Genomic DNA, 21,238 nt, shown 5'->3' with positions numbered 1-21,238 from the left:
ACACCTTGTGATTGGTGGAATAGTGAAGTGAATTGGACACTGTGAGTTATATAGGTTTAGGTGATATTCAGTGCCAGCACCTGCATAGCTAAGCGTGGCAGTCCTAAATTCACCTGCTCAGCTATGTAGGTGCTCTCACTGAATATTGCCAGCATCCACATTGCTGCCAACTCTGCCCCTTTAACAACCCTCTGTGGCCCAGCTCAAAATTGACCATATTGTGTCAATACTCAGCACCACTGCTATTAAGTGCAGTTAGGGCGCAGAGCATGACTTAATTGGGCAGCAACCTCTCCTGCCCACTTATATCACTTTGAAGATTGGACAGAAAAGATATATGCAAAAAAAAATGCACATGTTAAGTAACAATTGTGAAAGACTTTGAAAATCTGATTCCAGTTTTGAAAATTACCCACAGTATTACCTGAATGTAACTTGCCTTGATCTATTGAGAAAGGCATGAGCTAAATCCAAACTCAAAATACACTTTTAGAAAATAAATGCAGTAAGCAGGAAATAGCAAAAATGCCCCTTACAGCAGAAGAAATACATATTACTACTACTACTATTTAACATTTCTAGAGCGCTACAAAGTGTACGCAGCGCTGTACAAACACAGAAGAAAGACAGTCCCTGCTCAAAGAGCTTACAATCTAAATAGACAAAAAGTAAAGCATTTAATATTTAAGCAGTCAAGCACAAGAGAACAGTCACAGAAGGACTGAAGATGTTGAAGGGTGGTCAGTGTGATTAGGTGTAACTCTGGTTGGAGTAGTGGGAGACAGGGTTGCCAGGTGGAAAATATTGTTGAACTAGAGAAGATATAAAAATCACACATCACATGCTACAAGGTAGGAGCTTGCTTCTCTTCCAGAGTTTCCTGATTTCCATAAAAAGCAAAATACTTAGGAGTCTTATACAAAGTGTCAGTAAGCCCAACGTGGGCCTACCTAACACTAAATCGGGACTACCACTGACCCAATGTGGCCACCAGCTGTAATTCGCCCCAAGCGCACACCATTTCCGGGGGAAAAAGAAAACCCCCAAAATGGCTTTCGCGGCGGTAATCAGGCATCACTGTGTGCTACCCGGTTACTGCGGGAGCCCTTATAGCCACCTCAGTGGGTGGTGGTGGTAAGGGCTCCCCACCACATGGCCATATGGTAAGAGTTCTCTTGCCGCTTTGTCTGGGGGCTTTTTACTTTCTGCGGTAAAAAGGGCCCTGGCGCATGGGAAAAACAGCCCCCACCACTAGCACAGAGCCCTTTTTTCTGCAGCTTGGTAAAAGGACCCCTTATTTCCTAAATTAATACAGTATTTATATAGAAACTTAAAAAGAAAGTTTGCTCCCCACGCCACTGCCTGATAATGCAGTTCTAATAACTTTAGACCAAGATTGAAGATGCGGAGTAAGTGGCCTGTCATACCTCGCCCTTTGTATGTCAGGCACTATGCATGAACGAAAAGTCTTATGTGTAATTACAACTTCTAAATATTTAAATCTTTGGAAGATGATTTAAGAGGGACTCTGCATTTTTTCGTGGTGAAGCTGTGCCTGCTGCAGCATATATTTGTGATTTTCAAACATTTTCACCTAATGAGGGCACGCCAGCAGCTAGACTAATCACAGCAAGCTTTATCCTAATAATAATGTTGTTCAGTCTTAAAGATGAAATGGAATGGGTGTATGGGGGGTGAATGAGTGCACAGGCAAAGGGGAGAGATGCAGAGATGAAAATTAATAGCAAAATATATAATAATTGGTTAAAAAAGGAAGAAAGATAGGGTTAAAATGGAAAGATTGTGGGGGGAAAAGGAAAATGAAGTGTAAGGAGAGAGAAGAAATCATTTCTGTTCATAATAACTTACCACCAGGGGGCTGTCTATGATAAGCCAAATGTTAAACCGTATGGAATCCCTACAGACATTTTAGGTTTATTTTCAATGTAAAATTTATCTTAATTATGTTAAGTTCATGCATACACCTTCTGGTGATTTTATGTTTTTAGTCCCTCTCAATTGATTGACTAGTATGTAAACTGGTTTGATGGTTGAAAGGCTGTATATCAAGTTCTAAATAAGCATAAACAGATTGGAGGGTCCAAGCAAACTTTTCCCAGAGCCGCCAAGAGACTGAGCCAGGCCCGGGGCAAGGCCGCCGATGCCCCCCCCCCCTCCAGGATTATCGCCACTGCCGCGCCCCCCAGGATTGTCGCTGCTGCTGCCCCCGTCACCACCCCGGCACCCCCGATCGTTGCTACTACTGCCGCCAGCGCCCCCAATCACTGCTGCTGCTGCCGACTCAGCCCCACCCTCCCCAATCGCTGCTGCTGCCCACCCGCCATAACTGTTAAGTACCTTGGTTGGCGGGGATCCCAAGGCCCCACCAGCAAAACAGTTCATCCTCCAGTGATGCTCTTCTTCCTTCTGCCGTGTGGCCTTCCCTGCAGCTGCTTTGTCTCTTAGGTCATCCATGCGCTGCCTGAGGGGAAAAGCAGCCACAGGGGAAGACAATGCGGCAGACTGTGAAGAAGAGCAGGCTTGCTGTGTCTGTTCCTCCAGGTCCTCCCCAGCCTCCAAGGGGAGCCCGGCGCCAGAGTTTTCTCCCTCCTGCTCCTGTCAGGACACCATCACCTGGGTCCCGTCAGGAGCAGGAGAGAGAGCGACCCCGGCGCTGGGCCCCCCTTGGAGGTCTGGGCCAGAATCCCCCCCCCCCCCCTCAGCGACCCTGGGTTTTCCTGTTGCCTGTCTACCTGTTTGGACACCTTAAATTAATCAGATAAATCATCCTATTCTGTTTTTGTGTGGAAGAACTTCACTCCCTATATTGAACAAATCTTTTGGGTTTTTACTGACCAAATGCATGACCCTGCATTTTTTAGCATTAAATATTAGCTGACAAACATTAGACCATTCCACGAGCTTCATTACGAACCTCCTCATATTCTTCCCATCTTTCAGGGTATCTACCTTGTTGCAGATTTTGGTTCCATCTGTAAAAAGGTAAATCTTTCCCAACACCTTCTCCATAAGATCACCTACAAATGTATTAGCTGGAGATCTACATCGCTTCCATTTCAGTTTCTGTCCAATTTCTGCAGTCTTTCTCCCAGCCCTTCTTCAGTGAATGCTAAATCCCACTTTTTCCTCATCCTCTTCTTTACCTTCTATTCACTTCAAATCAATAGCTGTTTTAAAGAAATTGTACATAAGGGGTCAAAGATGTCTGGCTAGGAGCAAAATAACTTTCCAAAAATTGAATAAAATAAAACCAAACTTACCCAGGCTCATGATGATGTGATCCGCCTAAAACCTTTGGCAATAGAGCGGAATATAAAGTTTTTAATAAATAGATAATTACCACACTTGTGGCGCCTCAATCATACCCCTCTCCTCTCCTCTACTGGTCCTTCCACCAAATCTATTTTCCAGTCTCACCTACATGCACAACTACTCCACCTCTCCTGTTTATTTCAATCTATCCCCTGTTGGTCTTATTTCAAATGGAAAGTAAGGTGTCCTTTTAGAAAGGCGCGCTAGCGTTTTTAGTGCTCGCTAAAAATAAGCATGCGCTAAATGCTAGAGACACCCATCCTACAACCAACAAATCTTTATCTCTCACCCCCTTGCAGCATCTCTCCTTCTCTTCCCTCTCATGTCCAACAATTATTTCTCCACCCCCATGTCCAACAATTTTCCCTCTCTCCTACCCTCCTCTGCAGCATCTCTCATTTTCTCCCTCCCCTCCACCCCCATGCCCAATAGGTGTATCTAGCATTTAGCGCGCTCTAAAAATGCTACCGCACCTTTGTGAAAGACTCCCCTTACCGAAACTGCAGTAAAGGAACAGGGAGTGACACGCTTCAAGACAGCCAGCAAGCTCTATGCTATTCATTCTCCACATGTATAACTGTATCAAAAGTGCAGACTTACTGCTTTGATTTTGAGCCACATAATGCCATAGTGTTTTTTTTTCCTCTGAATTCTGGAGACAGCCATGACCCCAAATGAGGATTTTGCAGCTCCATTTGGGGCCATGACCCACAGTTTGGGAACCACAGCTTTAATCTCTTTACACACAATACATGATGAAAGTGTAGATGATCTACAGGCTTTGAATCTGCGACACCAAATGAATTCCACCCTTCTTATTTTGAAGCTGTTCTGTTTTATTGAGAGTTAGAATAATATGTTATTTGTTTTAGTTAGTTTCTGAAGTTATTTAGTTCAAAGTCTTTGAACTTGGAGGTTTTAAAATAGCAGAGATGTGAATTTTTTGCACTGGAATTAAAAACACAATGAAACAAGATTGTTTTATTTCAATTTTAAATGTCCAAAAAAACACAAAATGAAATTATTGTAATTTTGTTTCAGCAATTGTGAAGCTGTTCCCAAAACAAAACAAAAAGAACTTTTGAAACAAATGAAAAAAAAAAGCTGCAGTGAAAGAAATCAAATGAACAAAACAAAAAGCACAGCCATGCACACTCAGATAAAATAATTGTGTAAGGGGCCCTTTTAGTAAGCTGTGTTAGACTCTAACACACATCTAACACAGCTTAAAGTGGCATACCACAAGATGAGTTCAGGCATCCTGCATTGGACTCAGATACAAATCAACCTATGCATCCAATTTTTCTTACTTAAGTACGCAAATGTGGAATGCGTTACCAAAGAGTATGAAAACGATCCATGACCATCAAAACTTCAGGCGATCTTTAAAGACCTGTTTTGCAAGGCCTACCCTACTGATTCTACTTAAATGCCTCAACTCTACAATGCATCTATACATACATTGCAATGGACATTTTTATTTCTTATTTCCTTGTCCCTTATTGTACCCATTTACCCCTACCTTACCTGACCCTTTTTCTAATTGTATTTGTTTAATACCTACCGTACTTGGCGTTCACCATTACGGTATTTTGTAAGCCACATTCAGCCTGCTAATATGTGGGGAAATGTGGGATATAAATAAATAAATAAATAAACTGCCAAATGTATGTGCATTAACCACACACTAAAATTTATATTTTTTGAGGAGACATGTCAGGGGGGCAGAGAGTGGGTAGCACTACTTGCTTCTCTGCTTTTACAGCAGAGTCCCAATAAACATATCACAGAGCTTGTTCCCTGTGCAGCCTGGGTCCAACTCCCTGCGGATCCCTTTTGAAGAGTCAGGGGGAAGTGCCTCATTCGCATTCTCCTTTCCCCCCCCCCCCCCAACTGTTAAAGATTACCTCTACAGGCTGCAGCCTGCGCACACCTTTTGGCCTCTCACAAGCAGGGTGATGAAGCAGCGGAGGCACATGGAGGACATGAAGAGGATCCTTCCATGGCACCCTTGTGAGTTTGTCATGGCGCACAAGGGTGCCGCGGTGCATAGTTTGGGAAATGCTGCCGTTTACTTAGGACTACATTAGTGCATAGCCATTAATACAAAAGAAAAAAGAAAGAAAATCGGCCACTTTAGGGCTGCAATAAAAACCTTTAGCTTACAGGAAACACTCGCGTAAATGTGCACTAAGGCCACTGTTTTATCACAGCTTAGTTAAAGGGCCCATAAGTAAAGGAAAGCAAATCATACAACATGATGTACATAAATCAGTGCTGGAATAATGGAATATTTAATTTTTTAAGTTTTATCCTGTGTCTTGTAGGTTACACTTTGAAATGCATTTTCTTAAAAATCTATGCCAAAGTATGTTGGTAGATTATTCAGGTTTCTCAGGTATTTCACAGGCAAAGGTGAACTTGCCCTAACAAACCAATGTCAGGTTGTATTATCAGTGTTTTGGTTTTGCATCACGTCAACCTTTATATGTTCATAAACCTGACTTATTCTACATTTCAGATCGTACAAGCTATACAGAATTTAACTTGTCTCTTATACAGCATACAGGTAACTATTCAGTGGTCTTATATCTCAATTCATACATTGTGTCTTGTTTTCTGTTGTTGTTATTATTATTGTGCAATTGAATAAAAATACTATCAGGCCAAATTTCAAAGCCAATTTGTGTATTTTGCTGGTTGTCAACAAATACATAATTGGCTTATCCATAGAATTTTGAAAGGTTTACAGAAAGTTTGGGCCATTTAAATTGCTAAATGGCCCAATGCTATCCTCATAATTGTGGGCAGGGCAAGGGCAGCCCTAAAAATGATTCAGATTGTGGCAGTGTTCAGTTGTTTAATAGCAAGCCTAAAACGAGATGTCCAATTAAAAAGGGTATCACCTTATTTACCTTTTTTATTTTGTTTTGCTTTATTTCTATTTATTACCTTTAAAGATGACTAACACGGCAACCACACTGTTTGATCCCATATAGTCACTAAACTGTGTTAGCAGGACTTTAGTGTTTTTCAGTGGTGTATAAAAAAAAAAAGCATTATTCAGATAGAGCTTAATTTGTAGACAGAAAGGAAGTGAAACTATGGAGCTGGGGTGAGGAGAGTGGGCAGCAGGAATAACGGGACTGGATTGGCCAACAGGAATAATGGGACTGGATTATACAGTAGTGTGACTGTTCTTTGCTCTGCTCTAGGCTCACCCCCTCCCTTCTTCTTCCCTGCTGGCTGCCTAGCAGGGAGGAGCTGGAGCAGAACAGGGTGCTACTCTGGAGCCTGGAAAAATTGATGGACCTGCATTCCAGGCTGTTCCCCCAGAAATTAAGATCTGCATATAGCTTAATATTAGTGGCAGTATGGCCATTGTGGCAGTCCTAGCCAGTTCTGCTCTCTATCCAGTGCTACACAAGAAGCACAATTCTAAACTGAAAATGAAATGCTCTTTATGATGGCATGTACCAGACCTAGGTGTGTTACACTTGGCCACTTGACCCCCCCTCCCTTGCAAGATATTTCCCATGTGCTAGTATATCTGCAAACTTGTGGAAATTGAAGGTTACACAATCTTAAAGCAACTCTTCATCAAAATGAAACAAATTCTAAGGGGCCCTTTTACAAAGACGCGCTGAAAAATGGCCTGCGGTAGTGTAGACACGTGTTTTGGGGCACACACAGAATCATGTTTTGCCAAAAATGGACGTGCGGCAAAATGAAAATTGCTGCGCGTCCATTTTGGGTCTGAGACCTGACCACTAGCCATTGATCTAGCGGTAAGGTCTCATGCGGTAACTGGGCGGTAATGGTCTACATGCATAGAATGACGATTACTGCCTGTGTGCCAGAAAATAAAAACATGTCAAGCACGCGTGGGATAAACATAAAGGAATCCTGTTCAGAAGGAATAGATCCTAAGGAGCTTAGCCGAGATTGGGTGGCACAGCCGGTGGCGGGAGGCGGGGACAATGCTGGGCAGACTTATATGGTCAGTGCCAGAGCTGGTGGTTGGGAGGCGGGGATAGTGCTGGGCAGACTTACACGGTCTGAGCCCTGAAAAGGACAGGTACAAATCAAGGTAAGGTATACACAAAAAGTAGCACATATGAGTTTATCTTGTTGGGCAGACAGGATGGACCATGCAGGTCTTTTTCTGCCGTCATCTACTATGTTATTATGTTAGTGTGCCTAGTGGACACATGTCAAAAATGAAATTACCGCAAGAGCCACGCAGTAGCCGGGTGGTAACTCAAAATTTATTTATTTATTTATTAGGATTTATTTACCACCTTTTTGAAGGAATTCACTCAAGGCTGTGAACAGTAAGAATAGATCAAACATGAGCAATAGGCAATTACAGCAGTAAAAGTATTCAAGTAACAATACAAAGTATGGCATGGTATACTACTTGCAATGACTACACAATACGTAATAGAACATTATAATTGGTAGTGAAAGCTAAAGCAAAGTTGTGGCATATAGATGAGTAAAAAAAAGTAGGAATAATTAGAAAGTAAGGTGACTGATTTGAATAAAGTTGCACATGAGGTCAGAGAGATGGTTAAATATTATCTCAGGTAGGGTAGGAGTGGATAAACATGTCCCGCTGTAGTATGTGCAGCCCCAGTCAATCCTTGTGTGTGTGTGAGTTGAGACTAAAAAGTTAGTTACGTCTTCCATTAAAGGCATGGTTGAAGAGCCAAGCTTTCACCTGCTTCCTGAAGTAGAGGTAGTCTTGTGTTAAGTGGAGCCTTTCAGGCAATGCATTCCAGAGTGTGGGGGCTACTCCGGAGAAGGCTCGCTTGCGGGTATCACATCGTGTAATGTCTTTTGGAGAGGGTGTAGTTAGCAAAAGTCCTTCCTTGGGAGGACCTTAGTGTCCTTGGCGGTGTGTGGAGGATCATCCTATTTGTCAGCTACTCGGGTCCATTTCCTTTCAGGGCCTTGAAGATCAGACATAGAGTTTTAAATTTAGCCCTGTATTTTACTGGCAGCCAATGAAGTTTTTGCAAAAATGGTGTGATGTGGGCACGTTGCTTGCAACCTTCTATAAGTCTTGCTGCTGCATTCTGAATCAACTGGAGCTGGTGCAGGCCCTTTGTAGTCAGACCATTGTATAGTGCATTGCACTAATCCAGTCTTGATGTTACTGTGGCATGCAGAACTGGGGTAAGATTTACCTTCTCGATGTAAGGAGAGAGAGACAGTGAAGCTGTCGCAAATAGTAGAAGCAGCTCTTGAAGGTTGCTTTGATTTGGGGAATCAGAGTAAGTGTTGAATCTAACTGTATTCCAAGGTTCCTGACTTGTGATTTGAGGGGGAGTTCATACTTCCCAAAAGGGATTTTGATGTCAGGTATGTATCCACTTGTGTTAGGGACCCAGAGAAGCTCGGTTTTACTTGGGTTCAGGCAAAGTTTGTTGTGTTTAGCCCATTCTTGAATTGATGTTAGACAAGTAATCAGTTATTCAAGGCTGTATATAAGTCAGGTTCAATGGGTATGAGTAGCTTCACATCATCCGCATAGATGTAGAACTGAGTGTCCATTGACCGAATCAGCTCAGGTAGCGGCTTGAGGTAGATATTGAACAGAATAGGTGACAGTATCGATCCTTGTGGTACCCCGCAGGTTAGTGTCCATGGTGGTGATGAGTTGCTGCCAAACATTATGGATTGTTGCCTGTCTGATAGATAGGATCTGAACCAGGCAAGTACTGTTCCATTGATAACTGACGGGCATTGGGTGTGCGTAGGCACCTATGTAGCTTAGTAAAAGGGCCCCTAAAGTAATTGTATCAGCAGGGGTGTTGCCACAGGTGGGCCTGGGTGGGCTGTGCCCCCTCCCCAGCTGAGCTTAGTGTCAGGCTGCCCAGTCAGCGACAGTATCACAAGCCAATGAGAGGAGAACTGGAGGTGGTGTTAACACCACCTCCAGTTCTAACATCTGCACTGCTTAGTGTCCGTGAATATTAACTGTGGGCCTCACCAAAGAATCAGTCCTGTCTACACCACTGGTAATCGGGGCACATTGTGGAAAGGTGGAATATAAACTGAGATCCATTTTTTAACTAAGGAAAGCCTTGTTTTGTATACCTCAGTCCTAATGCATTTTGAGATTAGCTGTGCCAGTTCCTTAGGTTTAGCAGGACTTTAGATCTGTGCTTTCTTTGGCATGGCAGCTTTAAAAAAACAAAGCAAAAACAAAACAATGCTGCCTTCCTAATGGTCTGAAGCCATCTGGCGATCTGAGCCGGTTGAAGTTGCATGACTCACTAACTCACAGGCAGTGCTGGCAGCCACATTAGCCCAAGTTCTGCAGGGCTATTAGAAGATTTAGAAAAACGTATTCACGCTGTTTTCCCTAGTAAAACAGGAGGGAAGTTATCAAAGTGGGCTACCGTTAAGACGGGTTATTTTACTATTAACCTCAGTTATTAATAACTAGGTCTTATTGCATAAAATGGGACCTGTGCTAAAGTAGCGTGAGTTAGTGGTAAAATAACTTGTCTTCAATGGTAGCCCCTCACCCCTCTCTAGCCTTGCTGTACCATTATTTCTAAAAGTTGTTCCCCTTGAAAAATCACAGCCATAGTGGTAAACTGTCATAGTACGGTGTTTGATTGAACATCACTACATTAATACAGGAAGTTATGCTGAAGTTGTGGTTCCTTAATGAGGTTTATAAGTAAAATGATAAAGAAGGGATGATAAGCTGAAGCTCTAGGTGGTTGATATAAAGCAAGAACCATTTTACCCTCCCTGATGTATCTCTTTATGAGTTGCAGAAGAAGACAATGGATCAAACAAGATGAAGAGTGAACGTTTATTAAAATAGTGCAATGTGGCCATGTTTCTTCTATGGCAGGCTGCTTATGGGGCAGCAACTGTTAAGCAAACAGGGCCAGTCTTAGCAAGTGCGGGGCCCTATGCAGACCAATTTGATGGGGCCCCACCCTAGCCCTGCCCCCACCTAACTCCGCCCCCACCCTAGTTCCAGGGCCGGCTACCCCTCCCTCTGAGCTCCCGGGCTGCTCCCTCTGAGCTCCAAGGCCCCCAGCTCCAGGGCTTCCCCCCCTAGGGCTCCCAGCTCCAAGGCTCCCCTCCCTCCCGGTCATTTTTTAACACCCCCTCCAAAATCCAGTACTAGGTATGCCGAGAATACAAAACACTCAGGACCTATTGAGCAATTCTACCATACCATAAGCAGTCATTTCTACGAATCACACAAAGAAAAGGAAAACATCTTAAAACACTACAGTGAGCACTAGAACATCAATTCACCTATTGTAAAATGAAACCAGACAGAATAGTACAGATCGTCGATCCTGCACAGTCAATGCCAACTGAAAGCCATGTCTTTTTCACAAACACAGATACACCCTAATCCACTATAGAATAAGTAGTAATATTTAAACTTTCTATTTAGACAAAAATTAAACTGAACCCCCAAGATGCCAGACTCTGCATACAATTCAACACCACAGAAACAGAAAATGACCCCTAGTACTGTGCAAAATATAAAGACAGCAGATGTAAATTTGAAAAAACTAACAAATACCAATCACCACTTTACAAATTAACAAATAGAAATAAAACAAATACAGAAAATAAAATAATACCATTTTATTGGACTAATACATTTGGCTTCCAGAGACCAAAATCTCCTTCCTCAGGTCAATACAGTATAGTACTGTTACAGTATCCTATCCTGACTGGGAAGGGGGTTTTCTTTTCTGAAAGTTAAGTCGAAATGTATTAAAATTAGTCCAATAAAAAATTACCTTATTTACATGTTCTATTTATAAAACATTTATTAACACAGCTACAATACTATATCCTAAAGCAAAAAAATAAAAATATATATTTTATTTACAGTTTGTTGTCTCTGGTTTCTGCTTTCCTCATCTTCTTTTCACTGTCTTCCTTCCATCCAGCATCTGTCATCCAGTGTCTGCCCTCTCTGCTGTCCCCTCCATCCAATGTCTGCCCTCTCTCCCTGCCCCTTCCATCCACATCTGCCCTCTATCTCTGCCCCTTCCATGATCCACCCACCATCTGCCCCTGTCTGCCCTCTCTCTCTCCCCCATCCATTCACTGTCTGCCCTTTCTATCCCTGCCATCCACTGTCTGCCCTTTCTCTCTGCCCCTTCAATCCACAATTTGACCTCCCTCTCCCATCCATCCAGGGTTTGCCCTCCCTCTCGCTACCCCATCCAGGATCTGCCCCTCTCTCCGCCCCTTTTTCAGTCCCCAGTTCCAGCCCCACTATCCCACCAGTCCCCCATTTCAGCCCCAGCCCTTTTCTCCCACCAGTCCCTAGCTTCAGCCCCCCAGCCACTTCTCCCTATCCCGTTTTCAGCCTCCAGTCCCAGTACTAGCCCCCTTATCCCACCTACCCTCCTTTTCAGCCCCCAGTTCCAGCGCCCTTCATCCACATGCCTTGTATTTGGGCCCCCTTTTCAGAACCATTCTCCCACCTGAACCACGCATGCCCCATTTTCCCACCAGCCCCAGGCATGGCCCCATTTTCCCATATGGCCCCTTCTTAGACCCCAGTGCCTGCCCCCTTCTCCCATACGAGAACCCCCTCCTCAGTCCCCTTGTCCCATCCAAGAACCCCAGTCCCCTTTAACCATCCAAGAACCCCCTCCCCACCCCCTTCTCCCATCCGTGAACCCCCTCCCCACCTCGGTCCCCTTCTCCCATCCAAGAACCCCAGTCCCCTCCCCACCCGTCCCCTTCTCACATCCAAGAACTCCCTCCTCAGTCCCCTTCTCCCATCCAAGAACCCCAGTCCCCTCCCCACCCGTCCCCTTCAACCATCCAAGAACCCCCTCCCCACCCCCTTCTCCCATCCGTGAACAGCTTTAGAAATGTTAAGTAGTAGTCTCCTTCCCATTTGAGAACCCCCCCCCACCTGAGAACCCACACCCCACACACCCCTCTCCCATCTGAGTCCCCCCCCCCCCGGACCTACCTACTAGCTTTGTTCTCCTGCCGACCACCACCCTCACTGCTTTAAAAAAAAGAATTTGGAAGCGCCAGAGGGACAGGCAGCACCTCGTGTCTGCCCTCCCTGCTACTAAAAATGTCTTCGACGTCGTCATTGGGCCTTCTCACATTGAGGTCCCGCCCACCCTCGCGGTAATTGGAAGTTACCTCAGAGAAGGGCGGGACTCAATGTGAGAAGGCCCAACGACGACGTCAAAGACATTTTAGTAGCAGGGCAGACGGGAGGCGCTGTCTGTCACTCCGGCACTACCAAATTCTTTTTTTAAAGGTAGGACAGGGTGGGAGCAGCGGGTGCAGGGCACTCCCCACCCGCTGACATCCGGGGCGGACTGCCCCCACCACTCCGCCGTCGCGCGCCAATCCGAGGGAGGGAGGACTGGAACTCGGGCGGTTGGGGCGGGGCGACCTTAGGCGTGCCGCGCGGGGCCCTATGCGGCCGCCTCGGTCACCTCGCCTTAAGACCGGCCCTGTAAGCAAACATTTATTTATTTATTTGTTACATTTGTATCCCACATTTTCCCACCTATTTGTAGGCTCAATGTTGCTTACATAGTACCGGAGAGGCGTTTGCAGACTCCGGTGTAAACAAATACAAAGTGATGTTGTGGTAAGATAGAGTTCATGTGGCACAGCCACATTTGGGAATCGTACAACGGAAGAGTTGTGTTATGTCCATTACGTACTTTAGTTTTGTTGTGTTGAAGAGATCAGGCTTTAATGATGGATTGGTAGGGTATGCCTTTTTAAACAGGTTAGTTTTTAGTAAATCAAATCATAAGAACATACATACAATATAAATCAAGATACATTATATAAACTACATGCACATAAAACTAGATTCTATACATCATGCCTAAAATATTGGCGCCAAAACAAAATAGGCCTAGGCATATTCTATAATGTACGATTAAATTTAATCACATGCATAGATTTTACAAATGCCCATGACCCGCCCATTCTATGCCATGGCCACACCCCCTTTTCAATGATGTGACTTAGCATTTAAGCACATCACATTACAGAATATGCTTGACAGTTCTGTGCGTAAATTCTAATTAATGCCAGTTAGTGTCAATAATTGCTCAAGTGGCAATTATCGACTCTGGCTTGTTAAGTAATTAAGCTGCACGCAGAAATCCAGAATACAACTGGATTTGCACGTGCAACTTAAGTTGCGCTATATGGAATCTGGGGATAATAATTAAATTGTAATAAACAGTGGAGAAAAAAAGCATTATAAATTGTGCATAGCATACATAATCAAAAATCATAAACAAGCAAACCTTTAATTAAAAGCAATTTTTAGTGCATGATATAATAGTGTGACATTGAGGGGCATAATCGACCAGAAACGCCTATCTCCATGGGCGTTAATCTCCGAGAACGGGTCCGTGAAGGGGCGGAGTGAACCGTATTTTTAAAAAAAAATAGACGCCCATGCTTTATTCGCCAAGGTGTGAGCTGGGCGTTTTTGCTTTTCACCGATAATGGAAAATGAAATCGCCCAGCTCAAAAACGAATAAATGCAAGGCATTTGTTCGTGGGAGGGGCCAGGATTCATAGTGCACTGGTCCCCCTCACATGCCAGGACACCAACCGGGCACCCTAGGGGGCACTTTTACAAAAACAAAAAAAAAGGTAAAAGAGCTCCCAGGTGCATAGCACCCTTCCCTTGGGTGTTGAGCCCCCCAAATCCCCCTCAAAACCCACTGCCCACAAGTCTACACCAGTACTATAGCCCTAAGCGGTGAAGGGGGGCACCTACATGTGGGTACAGGGGGTTTGGGGGGGTTGGACGACTAGTAGCATTAAGCAGCACAATTGTAACAGGTAGGGGGGGGATGGGCCTGGGTCCACCTGCCTGACGTCCACTGCACCCCCTAACAACTGTTCCAGGGACCTGCATACTGCTGCTTGGGAGGAGGGTATGACATTTGAGGGTGAAAGTAAAAAGTTGTGAAACATCATTTGTTGTGGTGGGAGGGGGTTAGTGACCACTGGGGGAGTCAGGGGAGGTCATCCCCGACTCCCTCTGGGGGTCATCTGGTCATTTAGGGCACTTTTGGGGCCTTATTCGTCAAAAAACAGGGTCCAGGAAAAGTGCCCTAAATTCTAGCTACAAACGCATCCATTATCGGCGAAGGGCGCCCATCTCTGTTCGGGTGATAACCACGCCCCAGTTCCGCCTTCACCACGCCTCCGACACTCCCCCGTCAACTTTGTCCGCATCCGCGACGGAGTGCAGTTGAAAGCGTCCAAAGTTCGGCTTTCGATTATGCCGCTTTATTTGTTTTTGTGAGAAGAACGCCCATCTCCCGATTTAGGTCGGAACTTGGGCGTTATTCTCGTTTGATTATAAGCTGGATTGTAAAGCAACTTATAAATAGTGCTCAGTGCCTCAGTTATAAAACCGAGTGTGAATCATGTCATACAACTACATACCTAAAGTGGAGGAAATGACTTCTGGCACCCGATAACTATTACAACCAAATGCAAGTCAGCAATTGAATCCTGGCTTAAAAATCAACACTTGAACCCATGCATTGATCATGAAAACTCACAGAATTAAGAGGAAGCAGAATGGCAGTAGCAGCACATAAATTAAAAGGTAGTAGCAGCAAACAGGCTCCGCCTTTTCTGCCTCGCCTCACCCCATGCTTGGAACAAACTCCCTGAGCCCATACGCCAGGCCCCCCTCCCTGCCCATCTTCAAATCATTGCTGAAAGTCCACCTCTTCAATGTCGCCTTCGGCACCTAACCACTACACCTCTACTCAGGAAATCTAGACTACCCCAACTTGACATTTCGTCCTTTAGATTGTAAGCTCCTTTGAGCAGGGACCGTCCTTCTTTGTTAATTTGTACAGCGCTGCGTAACCCTAGTAGCGCTCTAGAAATGTTAAGTAGTAGTAGTAGCACATGAATTAAAAGCAGAATGGCAGTAGCAACATATGAACTAAAAAAGGTACCAGAAAGGCAGTAGGAACATATACATGAATATTAAAACAAGTAGCAGCACATGAATTATGACAATAGCAGTACATGAATTAAAGATGACAAAACATGAATTTAAAAAATAATCAGGTAGCAGCACATAGATAAAAACAGAAGATAAAAACTTACAGCCAAGGCACTCCTTCCCAGTATCAGCTTTACTTGCTAGCCTAACTTGCTTAGTGCAAGGTTTATATGCATCTCAGAGGTCAAAGTGTTACTCAACAAGTGACTGAATGAAAGCTTACAAAACAGCCTTAAAACAAAATATTAACTGTGAGTGTAAAAATCGCTGAATATACCATATCATTCATGGTTTTCATTGCACAGTTATTCCCTTTGGAAGCCATTTTGATTGATTTTTTTTTTTTTCTCTGTTTTATCGATATGATGAATCCAACAATTTTTAGTTTGTGTTGCTGCTGGCATTTTTCTTTTAATTCTTATGCTGCTACAGCCTTTTGATTGATTTTCTAATTTTTTTTAAAGATGATATGGTGAATCCAGTGATTTTAACATTCACAGTTATTATTTGTTTTATGACTGTTTTATAAGCTTTCATTCAGTCATTTGTTGAGTAACACTTTGACCTCCCTGACGTGCATATAAACCTTTCACTAAACAAGTTAGATTAGCAAGTAAAGCTGTTACTGGGAAGGAGTGCCAAGGCTGTAAGTTTTTATCTTCTGTTTTTATCCATGTACTGCTATCTGAGACACTGAGTACTATTTATAAGTTGCTTTATAATGTTATATCATACTATTATCAGACCTGCCAAGTCTCCTACAGTCAGCAGGAGACTCCCGCTTTTGCATGTTATCTCCTGCACTCCCACTGGGGAGGAAGAATCTTCTGCTGAGTCAGGGGCTGCCCTCTGCTCTCTTTCTCCAGGTGTCCAATACCACTCCCCACCTGCTGCGGCCCTCCCAAAGCAGCGGCAGTGGCTGATCAGCACAGACAGAGCTGTAAACAGGGTGCCGTTGGGTGGCCCCGCTGGGACTTTTCTTCTGCCGCGTCCACCTCCTGTGATGTCACTTCCTATAGGCAGATGTGGCGTGACAGAGGAGAGTCCTCAGCGGGGCCAGCCAAAGACTGCCTGTTTACAGTGCTACCTCTGCTGGTCAGCCACTGCCACTGCTGCTTTGGGTGGACTGCAGGGAGGAAGGAAGGAAGGGGAGGGGAAGGAGGGAACACAGATGCTGGACCCGCAAGGGGGTGTGGTGGTGTGGGATGAGGGGAGAGACAGGAAGAGGGATGCTGGACTGACCCAGACCAGAAAAGGAAGTGGAAGGAGGGAGAGATCCTTGATTAATGGAGAGATAGACAACAGGGGATGGGGAGGGGATTCAGGGTATAAGAGGAAAAGATGCTGGCCCCATGGTGGGTGGGAGCATCTGTAGCAGGGGCAAGAGAGGGAGAAATACTAGCCCCATGTGAGGGGGTTGCAGGGCAGAGAGGAGGAGAAATGCTGATGCTGGGTAGGCGGTACAGGAGGAAAGGGAGAGAAGAAAGAAGCTGGATGTAGGTAGGGACAGGGACAGAGACACAGAGAAGGGATGCTGAGCATGGAAAGAGCATAGGGATAGGACAGAGAGGGGCAATTCTGGACACAGGAGGAGAATAAGGGGGGACACAGAGGGGAGATGCTGGACAGGATGGATAAGGGATGCAGAGGAAAGATAGATGGTGAACAGAGAGAGAGAGAGAGAGAGAGAGAGAAGAAATGTCAAAAGGACAGAGATCGTGGAAAGAGTTAAGAAAATATAGAAAAGCAGAAAAGAGACACCTAGACCAAGGCAATGCTGAGAGAACAAAGGTAGAAAAATTAATTTTTTTCCTAAATTTATTAATTGTATGATGTCAGCTTTGAGAAATGTGCATATCTGATATCTTGCATTGCAGTTTCTATTTCTATTGCTATGATAGATTTTCTGTATAGGTCTGGAATATATTTGCTTTTGGCATGGTTGTTTATTGAAGCTCTGAAAGGGTTCCTCCTAATCTTAGTATCGTGGGAGAAATGGAGTTATAGGGGACTCATTTTGATTTTTCCTTATGGGGATTCACTGTATTCTAGATACACCACTGCGCTAAGTAGCATCCCCTTCCATTGGCAGAGGAGATGGCTTTAAGACATCTCCTTGTTTCTGTGGCTGAGATTTCTCAGAGTTGAGCCAGGAGGTAAAATGGGAGGGTCTAGAATGTGTGATAGGATGTTACTGGGGGTGTGGCTAGGCAGAATTGGGTGGAGCTAGGGGCATGGCTTAAATCTTCTCGAAGATAGGGCCCCCTTGGCAGCTCTGTACTATGTGATGCACTAAAAAGTTGCTTTTTAGTTAAAGATTTGCATGTTTATGATTTTTGATTATGTATGATTTTTTATGTATGTTATGTATCATTTATAATGTTTTTCACCATTATTTATTACAATTTGTTTATTATGGATTTTTAATATGTTATTTGTTTTAGTATGTTATGAATATTTATATAATTTTATTTTGTTTTATATTATATCTATGTTCTTATGATTTGACTTATGTTTGCTTAACAGTCGCTGCCCCTGAATCAGCCTGCCATAGGCAAAACTTAAAGGTTAAAGAGGTAAAGGGTCATGATTTAATATACCACCGTTCTGAGGGTACAACCAAAGGGGTTACGTGGCCACGTTGGGCTATTTTAATAAAAGCTCACCCTTCATCATGTCTGATCCATTGTCGTCTTCTGCTACCATAGTCTGTGCCTCTTTGTGTCAATAATTCTCTTTGTGAATTGTCATTATTTCCTTCCTTATGTGATCTGTTTTTGAGATTTTAATGTATTTGTTTTCATTTCTTTTAGGAATTGTTTTTATTGTGCTTTTTATTTCTGTGGATGGTGTGTGGTATATAGATGAATGAATAAATACATTTCAACAATTCCTGCTAGTACAATAACTTCCAGGAAATGCCATCCTTGTTAATTATCTTGGGTGGCCATTTAATGTAGCCATCGTTTTTTCTGTGAGAAAATACTTCTGATGTAACTCTTGAGTCAGCCCCCATTGGAACCTCATACCGTGACTGTTTCTTCTAGAACTATTCAATATGTAGCACTGGCAGATGAATGGTTTATAAATCTAAATAGTAAAACAACAAAACAAAATGTTAACATATGACATTTTTGTATTTTATTCTATGTTAACTAGGCAGCTGTAACCATACAAGATACCCACATTGAGCTCCACAAGGTGCTTCTACAAGATCATGACAGAGTCTCTCGAGGCCACTGTAGCCGTGGCAACCTGCTTCTAGAACAGAAAAGCATCGTGGTCTGGGAAGCACAAGGAAGATTTGGCCAATCTGCATAAACTTCAGCACCAGTTTCAGCAGGACCAGCAACGTTGGCACCGCGAGTGTGAGCAAAGACAGTGGGAGCAAGAAGAGAAAGAGAACTTACTACAAGAGAGAGAGAAAGAGTGCCAGAACCAGGAAGAACTCCTCCATAGGAATCAAGAAGAACTGGACTGCCAGCTTCAAGAATACCAACAAAACTTGGAGCGACTGAGGGAAGGCCAGAGGCTAGTGGAAAAAGACCAGGAAAAACATAAGGTGCAGCAAAAGCTATTACAGCATTGGAAAAACCGCCAAGGTAGTCTGCCCATGCTGTTTTCACTGAATAAGAATGAGGTAGGTAATTTCTTTCTCACATTTATTCTTTTAGTCATGCTAAACTAAAATGCACTAAGGACCTGTTATTCAGCTGGTAGTGGGCAGCACATTTGCTGTCCATCGCCGGTGTTAAGCCCGGATATTCAATGCCGGGCCATATCCAGCGACCAGCATTGATTATCTGGGTTTATTTTCACCACTAAAATGTTAACCGGCTATGCCAACATTCAGTTCTAACCGGTTAACATTTTAGTGATCAAAGATAGGCCTGCTATTTAAGTGGCCTATTTTGACCACTCAACATAGCCGGTTTGGTGTTGAATATCGGAGCCTAACCGGATATGTTGCTAACTGGGATATTCAGCTGGAGATAATTGGTTATCTCCTGCTGAATATCTGCAGTTAGGTGCTTAAATGCTATTTAACTGGCCAGGAGCCGTTCCTGGACTGTTAAGTAGTTTTCAATATTTGGGGGGGGGGGGGGGGGGGTGTAAATTAATATAGAAATAGCTATTAGTGCACAAGAACATTGATGTTGGACGGTTCCAACATGGCGATGATATAAGTGGGCTGTAACGAACACTCTTCTACGGACTATAATTCCTTAATAGCATTGCCTACCTAAGTTCAAGCATGCCGAAGAGGAAGGGGAAGCTGAAGGGACCTCGTCTCCCGAAGCCTGAATCCCCACTCATTCATCAAACTTCCATTACAGCCTTTACGGTCTCTACCCCTATTGTGGGCGGGACCAGCTACCCCTCCATTTCCACGACCATTTGAAGCTGCAGTTCTGAGACTATATTCAAACGAAGTCTCAAAGGGGAGGCGAGCTTCTTCTTGGCGGTGTCGAGTGAATTATCTGCCGAAGGCCTGTCCCCACAGCCCGTGAAGAGGATACAGCATATCTTGCCTATGGCATCGGAGGAGGCACCAGGGGAGCTTATTTCCATAATTTATACTCAACAACAGTAACAAAAAGGCCCGTTTCTGTTTTAAAGGAAACGGGCACTAGCAAGGTTTCCTCGGAGTGTGTATGTTTGAGTGAGTGTGAATGTGCGAGTGTGTGTGACAGAGAGAGAGTGAGACTGGGTGTGAGTGTGTGTGTGAGAATGAGAGTATGTGCCAGGGTCCCTCCTCTCTCCCAGTTCCAGGGTTGTGCCCCCCCGGTATGTCTCCCATTTGCAGGGGTGTCCCCCTCCCTCCCTCCCTCCCAGTTGCAGGGTCTCCCCTCCATCCCTTTCTCCTTTTTTCCCAGTTGCAGGGTCCCCCCTCCTTTTTTCCCAGTTGAAGGGTCCCCCCCTCCCAGTTGCAGGGTCTGTGTGTCTCCCCCCTCCTTTTGTCCAGTGGAAACAGCTGTAAAAACGGCAATGGGAAGCAGCTCCTAGGTTTCCTTTTTTTTTTTTTGAGTGTATAGGAATAACGGCTGCTTTGGGGAGTGGAATCAGAGATTAACCAATGGGCTTCCTTGCTTACCATAGACTTGCTTTGTTCACTTGCACTCCTGTCTATTGAACGTCCTGCAGCATGTCATAGCAGCCAATCAGTGGCACTTCAGGAATGACATCACTTTTATCTACTCCATTTTCCTTTTCCATGGTTCCAGGCAGCCTCAGAACGTTGGAGGTGAGAATTATTATATAGGATGAGATTGTGTCAGGCTTCTTACGGAAACACTGGGTTTGTGAGCCCTTGGACCACTGCCGTGGAGCAGCAGTGGCAGGCAAAACCACCCCCAAAGTAGAGACAAGGCAGAACCGGACTGGAACCCCAAACTGGAGTTGCAGCTGAGGCAAGCAAGCTGGAACAGGTAGAGCAGGAACAGCTAGACTTCACCTGCACTTGACCGCCATTCCCCAGGAGTTGAGCCCCTGGGTGCAGGCGGCCGGCAGGACTTACAGGGCAGGAATTGGATATCAACAGGATACACACAGGGTCTAGAATACACAAGGAAGGCTAGGCAGAATACTGGCCTAGGACTCTCAGACAAACAATACCACACCAGGTAGAAAACAGACAGGCTCAAGAACCCGCATACCAGGGACCTTAGATGATGCAAAGGCAAACACAGAAGTTTCCAGGTGGTTAATAAAGCCCATCAGCAGCTGAAGTTCAGCTGCAGGAATCACAAGGCAGCTACGGATGCTGTTCAGGCACAAACAAGAAAAGCAAGTCTGGCAGCCCGGAAGATCCGGACCGGACTGGGCTGAAGTCTGGAACATGTGACAGTCCATAGCAGCCAC

General features: G+C 44.4%; 1 protein-coding gene across 1 annotated transcript in view; it reads left to right on the top strand.

Annotated features, from left to right (window-relative positions):
* The window catches only part of ARHGEF28 (Rho guanine nucleotide exchange factor 28), a 562,380-nt gene that overhangs the window by 509,952 nt on the left and 31,190 nt on the right, over positions 1 to 21,238 (top strand). Inside the window, 3 exon segments of the mRNA XM_030193284.1 lie at positions 5,855 to 5,902; positions 18,536 to 18,652; positions 18,654 to 19,016. Of these exon segments, the coding sequence (XP_030049144.1) occupies positions 5,855 to 5,902; positions 18,536 to 18,652; positions 18,654 to 19,016 (528 nt within the window).

The sequence above is a fragment of the Microcaecilia unicolor genome, chromosome 2, assembly GCF_901765095.1.
Source record: "Microcaecilia unicolor chromosome 2, aMicUni1.1, whole genome shotgun sequence".
Taxonomy (NCBI): Eukaryota; Metazoa; Chordata; class Amphibia; order Gymnophiona; family Siphonopidae; genus Microcaecilia; species Microcaecilia unicolor.
The sequence above is the reverse complement of the archived record's forward strand: the minus strand, read 5'-3'. Positions and strand labels throughout refer to the sequence as shown.